Here is a 23,285-nt window from a genome sequence, read left to right on the forward strand (position 1 = left end):
ATGAGAAATTATATCAGTCTTTTGAGAGTATTCTATCTTGCTCTCATTTAACATTAAATACAATTATACGTATATAAAGACACAATGTAAATTATCCGCCAAGTACAAAGTGACAGTAACATTACAATAACAATAATATCAATATATTATAATTTTCAATAATATAAATATAATATGACACATGCTGTACTTAACAGTTACATGGTTGAATAGAAAACATTATAATATTGATATTGTAACGTTACTTTATGTTTAGCGGTCAATAATGTTTTAATTTACGAAATGTAAGTTATTATGGATAGAATAATGGCGTAACCACTTTTAATGCTGAAAGAGAGAGAGAGAGAGGAGGGGGAGGGGGGAGAAAGCGCGACAGAAGTCCTCCATGCGATGATTGTGCGACAAATATTCGATACTAGAGTACCAACGAGTGCCGTCGCTGACCACCGCCTTCAAGAATTGGACATACGGAATTACATATCGTCATCCATCGTGCAACCTCTCATTTCCCTCCTACTGCAATCAGCGGCATTTAAGCTTGGCTTTCGAGCGTTTAAGCATTTAGCCGCTTCCGCCATATCTCGCGGTTGTCTTATACCGGGCATACTTTTTTCGCGGAACTGGATGGCTCTCCCTCGTTCGGTTCCTAGAAGAACGGACGCGGCTATATGGACGCTGGTATGTCGTGACATGTTGCCAACAAGAATTGTATCGTACATCACCGACGTCGGTCCTCATTCACGCAATCGTTGAACAGGAATCTTTGAAATCGACCACTTAAAATAACTAGGCTTATCAAATGGAATTATCAAATGGAATTCATTTATAGTAAAGATAAATGTATTCCAAATTGTTCCAAGTATTGTCAGATAAAAACAGCACAATAGCTTTGGTATATCCTGTTGAATCATCAATCATACCTAAAATATCATTGTTAAAATATTATGTCGTTCCTACATTTTTATGATTTTTATGAGTCCTTACAATGTCTAAGAAAATATTATACGCACCCAAAAGAACATGGTAATATATTTTTCATGTTTCTCAGAATAAAAAGCTAAAGCTCTCATTTCGAACCAAAAAAAGCACGTTTCATAATGTTATATTTGAGGGGAAAATTAGAAAAATATTAGGGGAGATTGTTGCCACTTTTTTAAACAAAAATGTGTCATTTAAGTAATTTTTATTACATTTTCTATTTGACACTGATTTGTACGCAAATGAACATTGAAAATTGTAACTTGATGTTTCAAATATCTATTATTGGTACACAATTTAGGTCATCGATACGCATTTAGCAAAAAAATCAACATAGAAAAGCACTTCTTTTTACAAAAGGATTTCATACAATACTCGACTTATTTAATTATTTACTTTACCGGAGTTTGTGTTTTCTAAAACGGAATCACAACAGGAATATCGGAATTTGACATTTCATCTACACAAAAAGAACAATTTTATTAAAGTATCTCAAAAGTATCAAAATAATTACGTAGGACGCTTGGAAAATTTTTTCAATCAGTACTGTTCATTATGCTTCAACGTCATATTTATTTAATTATTTTGATGATCTAACAAAATGATTTTTAGTATCGAGTTAAAAATTTTTAGATGCTTTAGCAAATTGTTTTGTCTGAGAAACATAACCATTCGATATAAAGTAAAAATGTCCCATAAACTTCTCACACATCTATATTATTGATAATATAGCCTTCCCAACTTGCTGAAATCGAGCTCGCAGGTCCAGCCGTCACAGCCTGAGAGTCCTTCGTATACATAATCGCTCCCCTTTCGATATTGCGATACGATTGCAATAATCGTCCATCTATGAGCGCATTCTTTTCCTCGTGGAAATCACCGAAGGCGTTGAATAATTTCATATTTCATACCTGACTCTACGAGGCGCGAGAGCGAGAGAGCCGATCGAGAGAGGCAAGAAAGGTCAGCCGGATATCTGCGCGAGTTTCGGAATTCATTCGAGAATGAATTGTTGCTCCCCGCGTTGGGATTGCGGCGTAATTTTTCCTTTTCGTAATCGATATGCGGATGCTGCATCGAAACGCGTCAGCGTAAGCAAATGTCACGAGCCTTCAATTTCGCACTCGTCGAGATGAGGGGAGTCCGGAGGCGAAAAAGATTAACCGGACATCTGCGACGAGAGTTTCGGAATGCATCGAGAAGAATCGTTGCGTTGTTACTTAGACGGAACTTTATATACTGTTGAACGTTGTGAAACCGATTGCGAGAAATCGTGCAAGCGACTGTGCAAGCGAATAAAAATGTTTATTTACTTGACACCTTACGTGAGCAAGGTACACATGTACCGTTAGCAAACTCGTATTTTCTGTATGTCATGGCAACTCGCGGTATAATTTGCCACTTAATTTACCGCTTAATTAAATACAACGAAGGCTTTCAATAATTATTTAACTCAAAAATAATATATTTAGCAAGCATCGATATTTATTACTTGTTCTGATTCTGATTATCCTGATAAGAATTCTGATTCTGATTACTTCGATCAGACCACCATACGATAACCAGGAATGTTTGATAGATTTAACTATAAGTATTTAATTTAACTATATTTTACTATAATAAGTATTTATATAGTTAAAAATTTAAATATCTAACAATAAGTACCTTTCTGAATTTACCAGATTTCCAATTGATGCAGCCAGATTTTGTTTCCCGTGAAAGAAAAAAAACGTCTTATTTTTTCGTACATTACTACTAAATCTACAATACTGACAATGAGATAAGTATCGAGTTCATAAATAAAATAATTACAATAATTATAATAAATTTCGGGGAAGTGATTTTCAGCCATCGAAATTTGCCAGTCTTAATAAAGTCTTTATAAAGATTGCATCAAGTATAATTGAACGCTATATAAATTGTCGAGTTTTTTTTCTTTATACACACATTGTATCGACGAAGTGTTTACATAGATGGCAATATAATGAATTGTACAGCCTTGGAATAAAAATGCGATTACGCTTGCCGACGCGCATCCTCGGATGGAAAACGGGATGAATTATGATCGATAACAACAGCGAGAAATGAGCAAGCCAGCAAGACTGAATTCCAGCTAAAACGACCGGTCATGTATAAGCGGATTGTTGACGATCGAGAGCTTTTCAAGGGTTTCGCAATGCGCAACACTTAATCCGAAGTGCATGCGCAAACTTCGTCAACTTCCTCTTACGCAACGCGTGAATCGCAGAGCGTCGGATTTTTCTGCGCGCTCGAATTCTTCGCGTGTTTTCTTTCTCGCAACGCAAAAAAAGACCCAAGGTGTCTCGCACGCTGGATAATACTCCGAATGCAATCTGCACTCATCTGCATTCCGCTGCTGACAGCGCGCAGAAACGCACGGGCGTGAATACCAACGTTAGACGCGGCGACCTACGGTATTCGCAACCCCGCCTCGAACGTTCTCGGCGAAGGACTCGCGGGAAAAGTTTTTCGAGCTGATCGCGCAAAGACTTTGTCTTTGATAAGCAAGATAATTTGGCAATGACACGAAATGAAAATCACGTCAAACGCGGGAGAAACGTTTAAAATTGGCGCGCTGAAAGAGTAGCGATAAATAAAAATAATCGTAAATAATAAAAAATTAACGTAATTGTTTCATTTTTCACTCAGGAAATGACAGGAAAGGTAGGCATTTAAAAATTGACACCTATATAAGTTTTATATGTAGTATTTATGTGTACACATCACAGTTGAATAAAAGCTACTTTATAATTGCACGTATAAAATAATTTATTCCATTATACATATATTAATTCTACATATAAAACTTATGTAATTGTCATTGCTTATAGTTGTCATCAATGTTTTTTTTTCGCTAATTTGCCTTGAACACTTTGTTTGGAATAAAGATTCGCGATATATCTCGTGCTTTCAAAGTTACTTAAAACCTGGAACTCGATGAGAGTTATTTATTCTTGATTGACACTCGAGAGTCGACTCTGTGTCTACTAAAGAATATTATTATTAGTGAACTATTAACTGAAATTAATTTAGCAATAGTTGCAATTTAATTTTTGACGAAAAGTGAAAGACAACATTTATTTTAGATATGCAGAATAGTTCAGTCGACGTATAAACAAGTTGGTCGAGTTGATTTTACATCGTTAACCTATATTGAGTTTCTATTGCAAAACTCGTCGGAGATAAATCTTCTCGGATTATGGAGCTATTAACATACGAGATTTGTATTATTGACGAAAAAAGTCGCTACTTTCGCGCGCATGCTAGGTGTTCCTTAAAGCCTACGATATTCAGTATTTTACACCTATTTTTATAAACCTGCATATTAATGTCACGATACGTCTGAAAGAGATAAAAATCATAAATAATAATTCATTTACAGATTTTAATGGCAAAACTATTAAGAACCTCATCAATTAATCAACACATTTCCGTTAAAATCAATTATTGTACAAATTGCACACAATTGCACATCGTGAGAAAAAGAAATCGTGCCTCACAATTTTTAATATAATCAGAAATATATTTGTTTTTTTTCAGAACTTCAATTCGAAAAATACGTGCGGAATTTATAGATCTGACAACAGTTTCGGTCTAATAGCCGAGCTTTGTTCTCAGTCCTAAAATTCCTGGTGCACCCAGCGGCCGAAAGATTCATCATGCGGGACCATCCACGAAGAGAGATCCGTCCCCGAGGATTTCGGAGTCGGGTCGATCGACCGGCGGCGATCGAGGAGCAGAGGATCGTCGTCGGCGGCGGCGGCGGCGACGGCGACGGCGGCGGCGGCGGCCCGGAGCTCTCGGCTCACCCGTTACTCGTCCAGCACGCTCTGCGGGAGGGAAAAGGGATGGAGGAGGAGGAGAGAGTCGAAGAACAGGGGGGAAGGAGAGAGATAGAGAGACACGGTGAGGCTGTGTACGAGGCACAGCACAGGTAAAACAAAAAGTCGGGAAAAAATTGAAAACCAGTCTTATGCAGTCGGTAGTCCGAACTATCCGGCCGTCAGCGGACTCATTCTTTCTCTCTCTCCCCCCCCCCTCCCCTCCCCCTCTCTCTTTCTCTCTCTTTTAACGAGACTGCCTCTCGTTCTCTCTTCCTTCATCATTTTTCTCGCTCGCACTCTCCCGTTCTCGCTCGCGCTCTCTCCCTCTTCTCTTCTCCACCTCCAGCGGAGAGATCCGCGACGGTATAAACCACTACCACCAGCCGCCGTCGCCACCACCTCCTTTTCCTCCTCCTCCTCCTCTTCCTCCACCTCCTCCTCCTCCTCCTCCTTCCGTTTCTCTGAGGTCCTCGCGGTCTACGCTCTTTCTTAATTCAGTCCAATGAGAACTGTTCTTCGATTCGTCACACCCGCCGACAAATCTCTTTCTATTATCTGTTTTCCTCTCTCCTTCTCTGTCGCACCGTTTCGTTTCGCGAAAGATCGCCGCCAAATTTTGAAAAAGCGACGACGAAACGGGTACTCTCCACCGCTCTCCTCCGACGCCGATCCCCGATCGAGCGAGCGAGCGATCGCGATTGCGATCGCGATTGCGATTCGCACGACGCAAGTACATCGCGATGCGTCGCAACGCGGTAACGTCGTAAAACCGCGACGGGTGCATCCTTCGCGCTGGATGGGACACGCCGTACACGCCGTACGCGCCGCCGTCGAGCAGGAAAAGGATCCTCGCGGAAGACGGACGCCCGTCACTCCGCGAGTTTGTTTTGACGACGGTTCACCGTGTACGGTGCTTACGTGCTGCACGTTACGCGAGAGGCGCGAGCGCGCTGCGTCGTAAACACGCTGTGATCTAAGTGCGCGATTCCCACGAGAGGGAACTACGTTTATTAACGTTGAGGAACGTTGGCGAACGCGTGGAGCGATTTATTTTACGAATATTCACCAAGAACGCCAAGATCGTCCAAGAGACCTACATCTCATCGTCGTCTTTTGCGTGTTACATATACAGCGTCTTACAGCGTCTTACAGCATCTTACAGCATTCTGTGCCTCAACGATCTCTTCGACGTATCCTCGCGGACACGAAGCCAGCAGCCGGATTCTCGTGCGTCGCGGGCGATTGGACGATCCGCTGAAACCGTGAGAGAAAACGCTCCTTCCTAGAGGATGCGAGGAAGGATTTCTCCTCTTACCGAGGAAACATGTCTCGCAGCGGTCGTCGCAACGCGCGAACCGGTTGCGCGCTCTTAAAATAGTTTCTCACGCGCGTAGGTAACTGGCGCGCACCGTTGTCCCGCCGCTGGAACACGCCGCCGGAGTAGTGCCAGGTAAATATCGATTGACTTTGTCTATCGCCGTTAGATAGATCCCCCCTTCCCCCTGCCCTCTCCACCTCCTACCTCTTCTTCTCCTCTCCTTATCCCTCTGCCTCCTGCCAACGAGAGCGCGCGAGAAAGATCCGCCCGGATCCGCCGCGATCGCGATCGCGCCGGATCGGACCGGCCTCCTCTCTATAATCATGAAAAATAAATAGCTCGCCTCCAATTAAAGATTCCATTCGAAATTTGACCACGATCGAACCATCGTTCCTCTCGACGAGTTCTTATTATCGGCCGAGAAACTGTAAGGAATTCGTCTCTTCCGAGATTGTCTTCCCTCTCCTCCTCCTCCTCGTCAGAAGAATCGTTTCTCGAAGAATTTGCTTGTTGACAGAACACGCGATGAAAAAGTTTTGGCGGAACCCGAAGGGAGAACTATTATAGCCACGCTGCCGTAATTTTTGTTTAGTTAAGAGTTTCCGTCTTCATCCTCTCTCTCTCTCTCTCTCTCTCTCTCTCTCTCTTCGAATTTCGCCGAAACTCTCCGTTTAAAGAGAAGCGAGCTATTTTTGATGATGGGGGTGGATTGGTATCGCGGAACAAAGCGCGTCGGTGCGTATGATCGATCTATTTGCAACGCGGCTTTCGCGGAATCGTCGCGGGAGTTTCAGAGTCGTCGGAGCGGGATCGACTCAAGTCGCGATTATTTATCAATCCGCGATCTATCGAGAGACGCATATCGGCCGGGTGCACTCTAATACTTTTACGAGAACGCGATCGCATCGGCGACGTCGACGAAATTATCCTCAATGGCGATCTATATTCACGGTGATGGTCGATGCACATTTTTTCATTGCCCCGCTTACAGTTCTCGAGAAAGCCGGGAGAGACGCAAATACATCTGCGCTGTATCTGATCGATCGTGTCACGCGCTTAAGCACATCTTTCCTAGTATCGGAAGACTATCCGTCGAACGGTAATTCAATTAACACCTAAATGCATCGTCTGAAACTCCAGGAGACCGGAATCGATATTTTTCAAAAGGAGTTTAGGGTAAAAAAAAAAAGTATCTTATCGACGTGATATAACGTTTCGATACACAGAAATCAGTCATAAATCAGTGTTCGTACTTCTATTTGCGCCTTAATTAGCACGAAATGCGATTGTTCGATTCTGAGTATTGTTTGAATGAACATTGTTGACACGAAAATTCGTTTGCATTCGTTGCAAATAAGATGCTAACAAGAAATGATAATCGAAATGATAATTCTAAAGTCGGCGTTAAATATAGAAATACATAAAGATTGTAACAAAAAATAATTTGTAAAGTACAAAAAGTGTAGATAGATGTTAAAGAAAAAATATATAAGAAGAAGGGTAGCAAATAGTGACAACTATAGAGGTGACGACTGTACAAGTATTTTATATGCAGAATTAATGTTAATATATATAGTTGAACAAACTGTTTTATAGTTATTTTAACTATGTAATTCTACATATAAATTTATATAGTTGTCACTTTTATGATTACTACCACTATGTTCTCCTCTGAGTGTATTAACTTCATATTTTAAGTAAAAAATAAAATTGACAGATTTGGTTAAATATTGTAATTAAAATCCATTCAAAAAACTTTCTTCCAAATATATCTTTAATTTTTGTTTTCATTTTCTTTAGTAGAATCATAATTCATTCATTAAATGTGAATAACGACTTCGCTGTTAATCAACAACTTTAATAGTGTATTTAGCATTAAACGTAGTCGTCCCATTCCGATTGCCCCTTGTCTATTATTAAGATGCTATTCGATGTTATCATAGGCTGTGTCGCAGCACTCGCAGCCAAGTTTTAACGCTGACCGCGCGTCGTAAGTGCGAGCTGTTCGATTGTGCGAGCGTGTCTCTCGTGTGCTCGGTAATTCCTGCAATAACCGAAAATAATAATACGGTAGACGACACCGTAAATGGTAGCGATAGCGCAATAACGACGCGATGCCAATTGACAGCGATTCTTCGATAACGCGGATATTAACGCACGAAGGAGGTCATCACCACATGCAACCAATCGGAAATGGCGGACGATCGAGTTTCAGCATCCATGCACTTCAATCATCTTGCATAATTGAATCGATGCGATTTCGTTTTAATTAAAATTATATTTTTTTTTTAACAGAATTTTCCGAAAAGCGCTAGTTGAAAGAAATGCTACTTCTACTTGTTGCGCGTCTAAAGATTGAGTCTAAACAATTAAAAATTATGATCGTACATTATACAATTAATGACGTTAACTATTTTTTATCAAAATATTTCAGACATAATATTATAATATGATACGATATTCCAATCTGTGAGCTATTGCATCATATGATATGTAAAAGACTGATTCTTCTGCGAAATTCAATTCCAGTTCCATCGAAGCACTACGAGCAATATTAACCCTTCCCGAGTGATTTGAACGTGTTATATGTAAATTGATTTTTTCATTCGATACATGAATGCACGTTCCTTCTTCCTCAAACGTAGTAGAAACAAAATATAAAATTGAAAAATTATTGCTTTTTACAATAAATTATTTAAAGTGTTTTAAGATGTTTATTACCAATATCATTAAATTGCTTGTCAATTTAATTTATGATATTGTTATCTCAAGTTTCAGTTTAAGATTGTCAAGACCGTAGTCGGCATACAATTTACAGAATCAGACATGCATATAGATTCATATTAAACTATTATTAATTGTAAACGCTAAGACTAGCTCATAGCGTTTTCTACTAAGAAAATTGGTGCAACATTAGTGCTAAGCTAGGTTTCGATAAAAACAACACTAATGCAGTAATAATAGGTAATGCAGGTTTAGTGCGATTCAATGAAACATATCATAAGACATCCATTATATTGACATTCATTTTATACCACTCCTAAAAATATATATATAACTATATTCAAACTTAAATTACTTATTTTACATTCTGATTCATTTATTTGAAATATTTTTTTTAAATTAAATTTTTACATTTCAAGAGTTTTAAATGTTAAAATGTCATTACGTAGCTATTATTAGAAATTATTTGAAATTAACAATGTTATTGTTATGACATTAATTACAATAATATAATATCATAACATAATATCATATCTTAACACAATCTCAATTTCAACTTACACTGGTTTCCACTACCTTTAAAGACGGTGGAAAAAAAGTTGAATTCAGTGCAAGTTTTCTGCATCAGTTTTATCAATGGAACATTAAACATGTCAACACATTGGTTTTCACAATGGAACAATAAAGTTGCACTCAGTACGTACTAGTGTTGCACTAATTTCTAGTGCAACACAATTTTCCTAGTGAAAAATGCTATGAAGTTTAAATAAAATATTTTCCTATTATCAGTTGAGTTATTCACACAGCCATTTAATATCACTTAATTGTTGTTGAAAGGTAAAGCCAAAATATTTAAATATATCTTGAAAGCTATTCTCAAAATCTTTATTATTTTTTTTTCTTGTTCGTGTTTATTTTATATTTTATTTATTTAATGTTTTTATTTCTTTATTTATATTTTATCTCACGTCGGTACACAATTGTTTCTCGACGCTAGAAAGATTTATTCGCGTAATTAAAGAGTTACACGCTCGTACCTATGGGACTGAGGCAGGCGAGGAAGAGGGGAATGGAGGAGCTTACACTCCAGTAGTAACAGAAAATGATTGGAAAGTCTTCCTCCGTCGTGTGAACGTGGTGTACACGAGCGGATACGTAGGTAGAGATACCAGGCTCGCTGCCACCTTCTACGAAGGCGATTGGCGTTTGTTATTGAAGTTATTCCATCGCCTCGGGCCACAGAACGAGAGGCGAGGCTGCTGATCGTGAGTGCCAGCAGCAGCGGCAGCACGCCTGTCCCTGGATGACAAACATCCACATTTCGCTCGCGAGCTGGAATTTTTATTAAATCCGATTGCGCCCGTCTCCACGTACGCGGTGTCCTGAGTGTATCAAGCGCACTCGTTCATTCCACTTTACTTTCAATCACTAACGAGTATATAGAAATTTGTTATTTAAGCTTATATAGCAGGAAAAGATTTGGTTTATAATTCCTTCTCTCTTAATCTTACACATCCATCGATATCTTTACGATCAATAATTAAAATCTGAGAGATAGCTAAGTATTGCTGTTATTTAAACCTAAAACTATACATTCTTTCCTTATTTTTTGTGTCATAAATGTCACAGCCTTTCAAATTAGACACTATTGCACTAATTTACATTAATATCACATTTATCTAATTATTGCACAATTTTTACGCAAAAATAAAATCCTAATCTTTTTTCTCATTTTCGTATCCTCATATATCTCTCTTAATAACTAATTTTCTATACTTCGATATTAACAGTCCGTTGTAATATAACCTTGTCTCTCATTCTTACACAATGTATCAAATATTCCGATTTCCGACAGGTTCTAGTCACGTAAATAACAGTCAGAAGACTGCCAAATATTCATGTAGACAACGGTTATAGTTAATTTTTTTGGACATGATATCATTATTTACAAATATCCCCACTGAGCTTGCAATTATTTAAAAAGTAGATGGAATTTGATTTCAATCAATTGCAAAATTCTAAAGAACGAATTTATAGAACCAGTCAAATTAGTTTTAGAATAACTTTTACATTTGATGAACAGATTTTGCAAACAAACCCTTAAGATTTAAATGGATTCCCTACTATCTACTCACCGGTAACTGCAGATGTAGTATTGCAGACTTGAAAAGTATAGTGCTTTAGACTTTCATGTACTGTTTTATTATAGATATGTTAACGATATTGTAGCACTTGCTATCAATAAGATTAATATAGTTTTAGACCGATTCAACAATTTTCACTCCTAATTACAGTTTACAGTGAAGAGAGAGAGAGAGAGAGAGAGAGAGTGTGTGTGTGTGTGTGTATGTGTAAAGAATGACAAAATGAACTTCTCGAATACCACAATAATAATCGAAAATAATAAAATAAAATTTTATTAGCACCAGGAGCCAACATTTTCCGAGAGATTCCTGAATTTTTGATCCCAACACCCTACTTTACAAAAAAGAAGAATAATGTTTGGATTGATTGACAAAGCAATTATTGGCATATCCAGAACTTCAACAAAAAAATTCATTATAAAAGTTTTACTAGATAATGATCATCTGTTAGAATTTATATTTAAAACGATGATAAATAGAATTTTAGAATTGAAAAATGAAAGAATTAAAAAATTTATTTGCTTCCTCTTGAATTAAATTTTTCTCTTTTTTTATTATAATACTTGTTTAATTTAAATGAAACTTAGGAAATATAAAATATATTATAAAAAAGATATTTTGCGATAACTTTTCCATTGTTTCTTTTGCCATAAATACGTAAACGGAATACAATATCAACTTTCTTATTGTCAACGAGCCTCAGTCTTTCCTATCCTATGCCTGAATCTTTGTTCTTATCCTCTTTTCTTTTTTTCAACTCCTTAGCTTTCCCTTTTCACAATTTCCTTAGAACCTTGTCTTTCATAACATCTATAAATCTTCATTCTATAACTTACTCCATACTTTTTCGTTATTCCTATCTACTCTAGCAAGAATGTAAAAAGTAAGGATGATCCGTCAAATTAATTTCGATGAACAAACAGGATAACAAATTATAGAAAAATTTCTCACACTTTGACGGTCATCGAATAACGTTATGTTTATCCTCTCGATGATACAAAAAGGTAGTGTTTCATTGTTTCGGCCATTTCGACAAACATGCGACAATGGGTGCTAGGAGATAGCTATCAACTATCCACAGAAATCCCTGAATTTTGATTTGTTGAAAGCTTTCGATGCACGGATTCCATTTGACCTGAGGGAACCTAAACGTATAGGTTCCAAAATGCGCCATAATCCGCAGTAGCGATTAGCATAGCAAAGGTGTCCCTTTTATAGAAATGCAAACGTTTGTACAGTGCTTCGCTAAAATTTAAATCCGAGTCGATGCTAATTAAAGTGTAGAACGTAGTTCAAAAGAAATTATACAAAAGATATCAATTTGACATGGTAAAAGCGAAATAGCTCTCGTTATTTTCGCTATTTACCATACCGTAATTGTAATTAGAGATATCCGACAATCCTTCCCGGATATCTGGTGCATCCCTAATTACAATAAGATTTGATGAATAGCTCATTTTGAGTGAGTCAAGCAACTGCACTCTCGGCAAAATCATAAATATTTTCAAAGCTTTTAATCTTCAATTTGACACACAGATATAATGACGATTAATTTAATTATCGTGTGATCTTTTCGACGGGCTTTTCACGAATCGAAGTTTGTGTGATGAAGGTATTTAAGTAACTTAAATCGCAGAAGTGTGATTGCTTATGTCGACGCATAAAAAAGCATAACAGATATAATTACTTGGAAGCCATCGTAAACCGTTCTACAGTGATGGGTGCGCCTTCATTTACGAATGACCCAGGACCGTCTCGAAATTAGAGTGGGGATCCTACCTTAAAACAGTCCCTCTTAAAACTCTGTCCCTCAGAATCTTCGTGATTAGTCTGCCACAGGAATCTGCCGTGGTGGGTCCTGTCATTCGGCGAAATAACGAGCGGACAGTAAAACGTAATAGATTGAAAAGTGATTCAAAGTGTACAAATAAATAATAAAATATGCTACAAAAAGATGTGTATAAACATAAAATTTAAAAATACAAATAAAATAAAAATTAATTTGTTAAAAAATAAAGTGTTTGTCAAAAATAAAGTTTTATGAAAAGTTAGTTATAAAACATGTTAACGCGTAGACAAACAATGTAAATGTGAAGATGTGTAACTTAAGATATAAATTCAAAAAGTATTGTAAAAAGTATTTTTGTGCTTCAAATATCTATATAAAGAAAACAAAGAAGTTATATGCAAATACTGTGTGTCTAAGGTATGTCTATGATCAAACTCTGAGTAAGATTGAGATAATATAGATTGTGTTATAATTTTTTTAACAAATTTTTAATAATGTCATGAACGACACGCGCGAAAATTAATATCTTCTTTCTTTCTAAATCCTGATTAATTCTTAGTAACTTTTAATAGCGTATTAATAAACAGGAGATATAAAAACATGTGGAAAGCGGGCATGAAAGTCGCCAGCAACGATATTGAATCGGTCGTGCCTTTTCAATCACCGCGTGTAACAGGTCGTTGTGTAGTGGAATTTTTTTCCAATAATAATTCACCTGAGATATCGTAGGACGCAATTATACATGATATAAATAGATTCTTAATGGGTGCGTTTGAAATGTGCAATTATTGTACGAACGATCGTTTTGCATTCAATTAACTCGTCGTTTCTTTATCCTCCTCGCTATCTGGCCAAGTATATGCAATGTAAAAATAATTTGCGCGTATATTTATCGATTTTTATGACTCTTGTTTATTCACCACTGCTTTAAAATTATAAAATAAAAAATATAGAATAAAAATTTTGCAAATTATATTTAAATAGAAATAATTTTGCAATAAAATAACATTTGCAATCGATAAAATAGACTTATAAAACATACTAAAAGCTATTTTCTCATTTGGGAAGAAATTAAATCATATTTATTTTTAGAATAGAAATAAATATAATATAATTTTTTCTAAAAGAAGAAAATAATTTTCAGTATATTTTATAAGTTTACTCTAATCCTTATTATTAATTTGACAGTTTGTCGTAACTGTAAACTGTAATTTATTTCGTTTTTGGTTATTTTTATTTTTCGACTATTACTTGTATTGACTATCTCTTTTTTGTAATTTTTATTTTTTAACGATTCTGTTTCTAACATTTGCCTTCTGGGCAAGAAAATATCTGGGTGCACCCAAATGATAATTCTGAACGCAGCTCTAAGTGCCTTATAAAGAAACAGAAATTGTTTGCAAACGATCGATTGTTAATTTGATTGATAATTGAATGATTGATAATTTCTCGATAATCTGATGAAAATCAAAAAGTTCGAGTTGTTTTTTATCTTGGAAAATTATCTTTGAAAAATCAAAAAATCAAAAATATATATAAATTGTAAAAAATATAAATTTGTTACAATAGCCTATGATAATAAAGGCAAGTACCGTCACTCTGATAAAAAAAAACTCTTCGACAAGGCCATACAGTTATATTTTACAACATATTGAGAAGAATGCTTGTCAGAATAGTATGAATATATGTAATAAATATAATAGTATTGTTCGTTTTGTCTTTCAGGAGCTGCTCGGAATCGCTTCGAACGAATCCACTTGAAATGTAGGATATTTCAAGTACTCTGGATTCTTATTCAGAACAATCCCGAGCAGTTCCTGAGAGATAAAACGAACAATACTATTATATCTATTACATACATTCACATTATTCTGACAAGCATTCTTCTCAATATGTTGTGAAATATAACTGTATGGCCTTGTCGGTGAGTTTTTTTTTAGAATGATGATACTTGCCTTTATTATCATAAGCTATTGTAACAAATTTATATTTTTTACAATTTATATATTTTTGATTTTTTGATTTTTCAAAAATAATTTTCCAAGATAAAAAAACAACTCGAACTTTTTGATTTTCATCAGATTATCGAGAAATTATCAATCAATCAAATTAACACAATCGATCATCCAATCGTTTGTAAGCAATTTCTGTTTCTTTATAAGGCACTTAGAGTTGCGTTCAGAATTATCATTTGGGTGTACCCAGATTTTTTTTAACATTCGTGATATATACAATAAGGATAAAACGATATTTGGACGCACCCAAATGATGATTTTTAATGCAGCCCAGGAGGCCTCATCTGACATAATCTTCATGTACAATTTATAACTTCTTCTATCACTGTTCCTCATTTTATAATATTTCTGCGTTTATTTTAATCTGACTGAAAATGGTTCAATATTATAATCGAAACATATAATATTAAAAATTATATTGTTCAAATTTAATTACACTGCATTTTATGTTTTAATTTATTTTTTTTAATGATTTTTGTAACTAACTTGATGACTTTTGTAATTCTTATATGCCCTTTCTATTACTTATATTATTATTTGACATTAAAAGTCCTTGATTTCAATTAATTTGTTTAAATTTTTTTGTGCGCCACGGCCCTAATTTCCAGATGTATGTATAGTTATTTATTAATTAATGAAACAAAAGAAGAATTTCCGCTATATTTTACAAGTCGATTCTGGCTGTTTTTCAAAATTTATTGCTAGTACTGAAAATCTACAGTACACGTGACGTAAATTTTCACTAGATTTTCAGTACTGGCAGTAAATTTTGAAACACAGTCTCTATCGATAGTAGATTGTAAGTGTTGTTTTGTTAAAACATATTTCAATATTAATATATTTTTCAAGAATTTTAATTGTGTATTTTCTCGCTTTTAACGTTTTAACTTGATTGTGAGATAGTAACAGTGAATAAACGGGAACCTTAAACATTTTGAGGAGTAATTGCTTTTTGATTGAATTGCTCTATCTCTAAATTTATGTATTTATTATCGTGTTTTTTAAGAAAAAAAATTTGCTATTAGAAATCTCAGTAATTGACAAAATAAAAATCAAGATAAAAATAAGTCAGATTCTACATGAGAAAGATAGAACTTTAAATAATAAAAAATATTATAAATTTTTATATAGGACGTGTCTCCCGAGAATAACTTTCTGTATCTTCTCAGAAAGGATTTTTAATAACAAGACAAAAAATATTCTTTATGAAGTATAAAATAAAACGATATTAAAGATTAAATCAATAATTCTATTTTCTTGAATTAAATATAAGTTTCACTTAAAACAAAGATAATTATATTGTCTTGAAACATAATATTACAAATTTTAATTTATACATATATTTTTACGTTTAGAATAAATCTTTACTGAAAGTCGTGCATGCTGGAGAATTTGGCACGAAACAATGTTCAAAATCATTTTATTCTAGATTTAATAATTTTCATTTAAGAAAAAAATATTCTTCTGTTGACAATAGATGTCCGTATATCATTTAAGAAAAATATTCTTCTGTTAACAATGATTGTCCGTATATCAATCATATTTTATGATAGATTGAAGTAATGACATTCGATTCGAAAATCTTTTCTATAGGTATGTTTGCGTTTATAACTTTAAAGAAAATCCATTTTTGTGCCTCGCCGTAGCAAATGAGCCCCGGAATATCCGTGACAATTCCTTCGCGCAGGAAACGAAATCACTTCTAGTTGTATTAGCAAAAAGACCCCGAATTTGCAAAGGCTTAAACGAGTTTAAATAGTGACCTCGCGCGGTGTTATCCCTGAAACGGATAGGAGCAGCATTACGCTGATTGTTCGGGTTAGCACGTTAGAGCAGCGCTTGCCAGAAGAAGAGACTGAAATTTCATTCTTTTTAGCACGCGTTCTCGCTTAATGACACCCTGACTCACGTTCGTGAATATTCTTAATAATCTTAATCGGGCCTCGTCGGCATAATCATTCTTCTCGTCTCCATAACGTCACTCCGGGAGTGACGCGAGCAGGGAAACGTTATAATCATATACTGTCCAGCATTTAAGAGCAGACAAACAATAATCTACGCATGAGTAGAAAAAAGTGCATACAAAAATCACGTGGACTGCGTTGAACGCGGCCGTATAATTTTTCACCGGTAACACGATCAAGTAGGTCTGTGGTTTAGCTTTTAGTACCATTATGTCTCTGCGATTTCTATTTCCTATGCGAAAAAGATTGTATATTTTAGACATTCTGCAACGATCAATACACAAGATATTATTAACATATTGCTATAAAGCATTCGATTCTTATCTCTCATTTTCTATATCTTCTATATCTAGAAAACTATTCTGTCGTATAGATTAAAATAAAATAATACATTAAGGCTGAATTTGTTCACCTTTTGGTAAACTTCCGCTTACTATCTTACTCTCTTACTCTCTTATCTCTTTATTCGTTTACTCTTTTGTTTATTCTCAATAAATAAATTACCACATAGTTTGTCCGATGATAGAACAACTAGCCCTAAGCGAATATGTTATACACTTCTGATAAGATATGTATGCTGATTATAAAAAGAAAAAATTTAAATAATATTCATTACAATTTATTATTTACAATTAATGATAAATTTTGAAATCTAAGCTGTTCTTAAAATTGCTCTTTTCTTTTTAATTTTCTCTATTAAAAAATGCCGCTCTCTTTAATGATTTCTTCTTCTTATAATTCTTTTAATTGTATAGAAAATCCGAAATTTTAGTACAGTTTTTATTTTATTTATAACTTGCATTAAATTCTTCGTTCTTCATTTAACTGTAGAATTTCTTTATCTTTTTTTTTTTATTTACAAATGTATAATATATAAAACTACTGAATTTATTACTGATTTATTCAATGCAAAGATTCCAAACTGTGACAGTTATATACCTCAACAAACTGCTACTTGATAACGTACTAATTCAAATCTCTCATAACATTAGTACTCAATACAATTTTAAAACATTTCTTCAAATTGGAAGATTCTAAAAGTTTGTTTATTTACGTTTGTGTATCTAATTTCGAAGGATTTTTTTTTATTGTCTCCTCGTCTTTCTTCGAAGTATGTAAGCTTGTAATAATAATAGATGTACATTTCACGAAGTGTGTAGGATGTTTTGTACCGCAGTACAAGTCAAGTAAGAGAATCTAATAGAAACTATCCCAAACAGGATGACGAGTTGGAGTGCATTGTTTGTCGCGGCCGCCGTCGGGATTCTGTTGTTGACGACCGCGACGAAACGCTCGGAAGCGTGCAACGAAGCGATCTGCGCCAGTGTCGTGAGCAAGTGCATGTTGACGCAAAGCTGCAAGTGTGACCTGGTCACCTGCACTTGTTGCAAAGACTGTTTCTCGTGCTTGAGCTATCTGTACGACGAGTGCTGCTCGTGCGTAGGTAAGATAATACCGAGATAATATCGAAGATAATCAAATCTTTCTCAATATTTCAATTTACCAGATGTATTACTGTTATTAGAAATTGAGTCCTTCCTAATAAGATAGTAATTTATTAAAAGCTATTAAATGCTAACTATAACAAATACAATGCACAAACGAGCATTTAACGGATGAACTGAGAGAAAGTTGAAAAACGAATAGATTTGGACTATAGCTATCGCTGCATTAATTTTAGACAAAATTTCCTTTTATTTTAAACAAATTGATTTTGAATTAATCAAATTAATTTTAGTAATCGATTTAATACAATAATCTTTTTAAACTAAGGTCAAAACATTTTGTAGATTCTTATAAAGAGGATTCTGATAATCATTCTGAGATAAGAATGAGTGATTGGAGAAAGATTCAATTTAGATATGCTAAAAAGTTTGAATGTCATTTAATTATGAATTAAAATCGGCGGTTCAACATAAAAATAGATGTACATAAAAGTAAGAATATAAAAGATAAGACGATTTAGATATGATTCCTAATTAACTAGTGTATTAATAATCAACATTTCATAAATATTGGTAAATGTCATACGTGACTAGCCGCTATGCCTGTAATGTACACCGAAAATAGTCATAAATTGTATTCTGATATGATTAAATTTTATATTCTGATATAAAATAAATTATTTCTTCTCTTCTTCACTATTTCAAGCATATTCTCTATAATTCAATAAAATATGTCGATGTCACTCTTGAAATAAACATTGTGTAAAAAATAAAATTTATAATAATTAAAATAATTATGAATTATTAAATATTATTAACGATTTTGAATTTATTGAAATGCTTTGTACGTGAGAGGGCAAACCTCATGGATATCTAATTTATAAACCGCCTTAATCCGGTTTAGTTCTACTTTCTAAGGATAATTTTCACGCGATCCTTATACATAAAGGATGTAACACATTTCTATGAGTGCAGATTTATGCCCGAAGCCGAATATCACCGACAATCCGCTGAGCAGAAAATCTCACGTGGAGGAATTCAGTGAGCCAGTACCAGCGCTCTTCCAAGCACTCACGGCCGAAGCGGATCCACACGAAAGATGGCTCACCTTCACATATCCGGTAGACTTCGACATGACGGTGTTCGCGCCGAAACACGAGAATGAAATGAAATATCATATACGTAAGTATCGAAATTACACTACCGAGAGAAAGTACGCGATTCCTACCACTGAGAATCACTAGACTGTCGACGCATACGAATTGGTTAATCAATTGATCACGCGTGTCGCGTGCAAATAATTCATCAGAATGAATGTTACGTAGAAAAAGAAACAACTTCTTCGCGGAATACGTAGCGTAAATTAAATAACGCAAGTAAGTATCGATGAGCCGCTCAAATAAAATAAAGTCACGATAATGTGAAAATGATAAAAATTAATTAATGGCTGATTGAAAAATGACTTTTAATAACACTGTTTGTCAAAAAGTCATCACTTTTTTCTTTTCAAAGTATTATAATACATATCTCGAAGATTTTTACGTATTAAACACATAAAATTTGCGTAGCATGTTAGGATTTTGAATAAAATAAAGTAAAATAGGCTAAAAAAAAACGTTTTTGTCCATTTTCAACATTTTTTTATAGCAGAACAAAATCTTAATTGTTTCTAAATAAATTTCACGATACGAAAAAGTACAATTCAAGAGTTTTTAAATAAATTTTAATTGATGATTACACGACTCATCAAACTGTTTCAATTTTAGACTTTCTGTATAATTATACATATACAGTTCAATAAAAAAAAAATTACTTTTTTTCTGACGTGTTATATATCTCAAAAATTTTTTCGCACTAAACATGATCGTAAAAAATAGCATGCCAATATTTGTAATAAATTGGGATGTAATAGTAAATAGATGATTTTTTACTTTAATTTACTAAAAATCCTGATTTTTTTCTTCATGTTCCTTCTTCTATCGAAGATTAGCAATAATCAAGACAATCCTAATCTTGTTGACTGCAGCTCTGAAGAATTAGTTAGAACTCATCTCAAACCATTCTCTTAGATTCCGCAATCATGATATCTTCCTTTTACCAATACTTCTTCCCTCTATTTTTTCTTCTATAATATAAAGTCGTAGTAGTTCATGTTTGATCCTTGACTCTTTTTATCTGCGTTCCAGAAATAATTAATTCTTCGTTTTTAAGTTAGGATTCTCAATCTCGATGCGTTATACAAATTCTAACGATGGCATCATATTCAGTACAAAAAAATCTGCGGAATATGTACTATGAAACTTCTGAGAAAATTTAGGTATTGAACAGTGTAATTATTTTGGAACCATTTTGATGTTATTATGACTTTTTATTTTGATTAAGCAATTGCGACGCGTTAAAGATTCTGTGATGGTTAAAGCTCATTGAGATGCTAACGATGTTGATTATAGATGCCATGAGTTAATGATACGTTTTGATTGGCAGAGACCGCGAACGGAGAGGAGCTGCATCCGTTGAAGCCGAACGTGATGACGGTGAACTGCACGGTCGCGTTCATGGCGCAATGTAATTCCTGGAACAAATGTCGGGCATCCTGCCAGAGCATGGGCGCCACGAGCTACAGGTGGTTCCACGACGGCTGTTGCGAGTGTATAGGCGATACGTGCATCAACTACGGAATCAATGAATCGAGATGCACGCTGTGCTCGCAGGGGGACAAGGAGGAGGAAGATGACCTGAAGGACACGCAAACAGCGTATGACGATTATGGTCAGGACGAAGACGAAGATGTGCTGGGCGAAGACGTAGAAGATTAGCCATCGCATTAGCAGTTCGTCTATGAAGCTTTCCCTCGTCATTCTTTCGTGTAAAATATACGAGTATAACAAGGGGAAAAGTGTTTGTGTAAAAGACATTCCGATAAAATTATGCGAGATTATTTGTTCTCGTAAAGAAGTCGTTTTATTATCATGTAAAAATGGGACTACAATCTTGATATTTGTAGTTTTATCTTTTGGGAAATCGTCTAGCGTTTACGACTTCATAATAATAAATAAATTAGTGAATCTGCAACTTAGAATTATTTTGCATGAGTGTTTCCCTCATAATCTGATTCTCTGAACACGATTCGCTCGAAAATGACTTTGAATAATCCGGAAAATCGATCGCAACTGTGACAAAACAATTAAGTGTAAGCCTAATTTTAGAGCGTTGTCCCTAAGGTTTTTAACAAATTTTATAATTTAATATACGAAGTCGCCGATTATCGACTGTAACGTGGGAATATACATGGTAATAATCTAAATAATCTACGCGTGTCAAGTGTGAACGTGACCAGGTACAAGTCTTATTGGAAAAGGTCTTATTTATACATGACACACACTGCGATGTATAATATATAATATATAATATTGTAAAAAACAATATTATAATATATATTATAATTTTTTATCAAGTACTCGGGCAATGCTAAGTTCTTTGTATAATGAAAATCTTTATTATCGCGTTCGTGCCATAAAATTGTACAACAAATCGCTCTCGATTAGAAAATCCTCTCTCAAAATTCCTCTAGAAAGAAACATCGCAAATTACAATACCGCTAATAAATTTCCGGACATTCTGTAAAGCAATGCTTGCAGGAACTTTAAAGCATTTCCATTTACTACATGTTATTACGTTTATATGACTCGATTTACGTAGAAACTATAACATCTGATATTATAACTACTGACTGTGTAACGCTATTTCATGACGTAATTACATTGACGTACTAAAACGAACTTCGTTATAAAATAGCATTTATACGATGTTTAACATCAGTAATTATATCGAATGTTATAACTTTGACAATATTATAAAATAGGACTGTAGTCTATGATGAAGTTTAATGTTATCTTATTTAAAAATATTTTATATGTAAAAGCTTAATAGTTATAAAAGAGATAGATCAACAATGACTCTATTTTATTTGACTTTTATTTATATAATGCGGAGATATACTGAATTCTATGTAGTATGGAATATGTATGAAGTGTTTGAAAATTTACGAGCGGTAGCACTGTGCATCTCTAGGGCAATTGATGTACACGCAATAGCGATGGGTAGAACACATCTCTTCAAATAGAATGTGATATGCTTTAGGATCGATTCAGTAATGAGTGCTTTCTATTTAGTGACACAAGTCGACAGTATCATTCTATCTTTCTTAACATTCAATGAATAAAATAAAGATATACTTCTTCTTTTTAAATTTCTTTATGGTTTTCCGATAAAATTACGCGAGATTATTTGTTCTCGTAAAGAAGTCGTTTTATTATCATGTAAAAATGGGATTACAATCTTGATATTTGTAGTTTTATCTTTTGGGAAATCGTCTACCGTTTACGACTTCATAATAATAAATAAATTAGTGAATCTGCAACTTAGAATTATTTTGCATGAGCGTTTCCCTTATAATCTGATTCTCTGAACACGATTCGCTCGAAAATGACTTTGAATAATCCGGAAAATCAATCGCAACTGTGACAAAACAATTAAGTGTAAGCCTAATTTTAGAGCGTTGTCCCTAAGGTTTTTAACAAATTTTATAATTTAATATACGAAGTCACCGACTATCGACTGTAACGTGGGAATATACATAGTAATAATCTAAATAATCTACGCGTGTTAACCCACCATGAAGGATTATAGCATGCAATGAAAATTCGATGCAAATCCGAAGATCTGACGACATCCTCCTCTACACTAGTTAGATCGCAGCAATCTAGAGAATTCCTACTGTCAAAACCGCGACTTCACGTAACGATGTCCGAGACCTCAGGATCCTAAGTTCAGGTCAGCGACAAAATCCTCATTGAACGTCGTATAATACAGATCGTAAATCCAGAAGTCTTCCTATTATCTGTACTATACGACTTTGGACGAGGATTATGTCGCTGATCAGTTCCTATTCTCGAATCTCCATCAAAAGTCCCAAATTAGAATTATTAATTCGATAATCAACTCTATTCTTGACAATAATATCTTGCGAGCCTTTAGTTTCCATAGAAATCCTGATGTATAAA

General features: G+C 34.7%; 1 protein-coding gene across 2 annotated transcripts; it reads left to right on the forward strand.

Annotated features, from left to right (window-relative positions):
- The first annotated feature begins 5,287 nt into the window (after window positions 1-5,287).
- On the forward strand, window positions 5,288-21,294 carry LOC105144773 (twisted gastrulation protein homolog 1-B). 2 transcript variants are annotated; one of them, XM_011053914.2, is made up of 4 exons: window positions 5,288-6,273; window positions 17,998-18,221; window positions 19,198-19,404; window positions 20,707-21,294. In XM_011053914.2, exons 2-4 carry the CDS (start codon window positions 17,999-18,001, stop codon window positions 21,036-21,038), a joined length of 762 nt encoding a protein of 253 aa, XP_011052216.1. In that variant the 5' UTR covers window positions 5,288-6,273; window position 17,998; the 3' UTR covers window positions 21,039-21,294. The 2 variants fall into 2 exon arrangements, with proteins under 2 accessions (XP_011052216.1, XP_011052215.1); XM_011053913.2 differs by lacking the exon at window positions 5,288-6,273 and adding an exon at window positions 12,678-13,215.
- Window positions 21,295-23,285: the final 1,991 nt, after the last annotated feature.

The sequence above is a fragment of the Acromyrmex echinatior genome, chromosome 18, assembly GCF_024713525.1.
Source record: "Acromyrmex echinatior isolate Ae372 chromosome 18, ASM2471352v2, whole genome shotgun sequence".
In the NCBI taxonomy this organism is placed as follows: Eukaryota; Metazoa; Arthropoda; class Insecta; order Hymenoptera; family Formicidae; genus Acromyrmex; species Acromyrmex echinatior.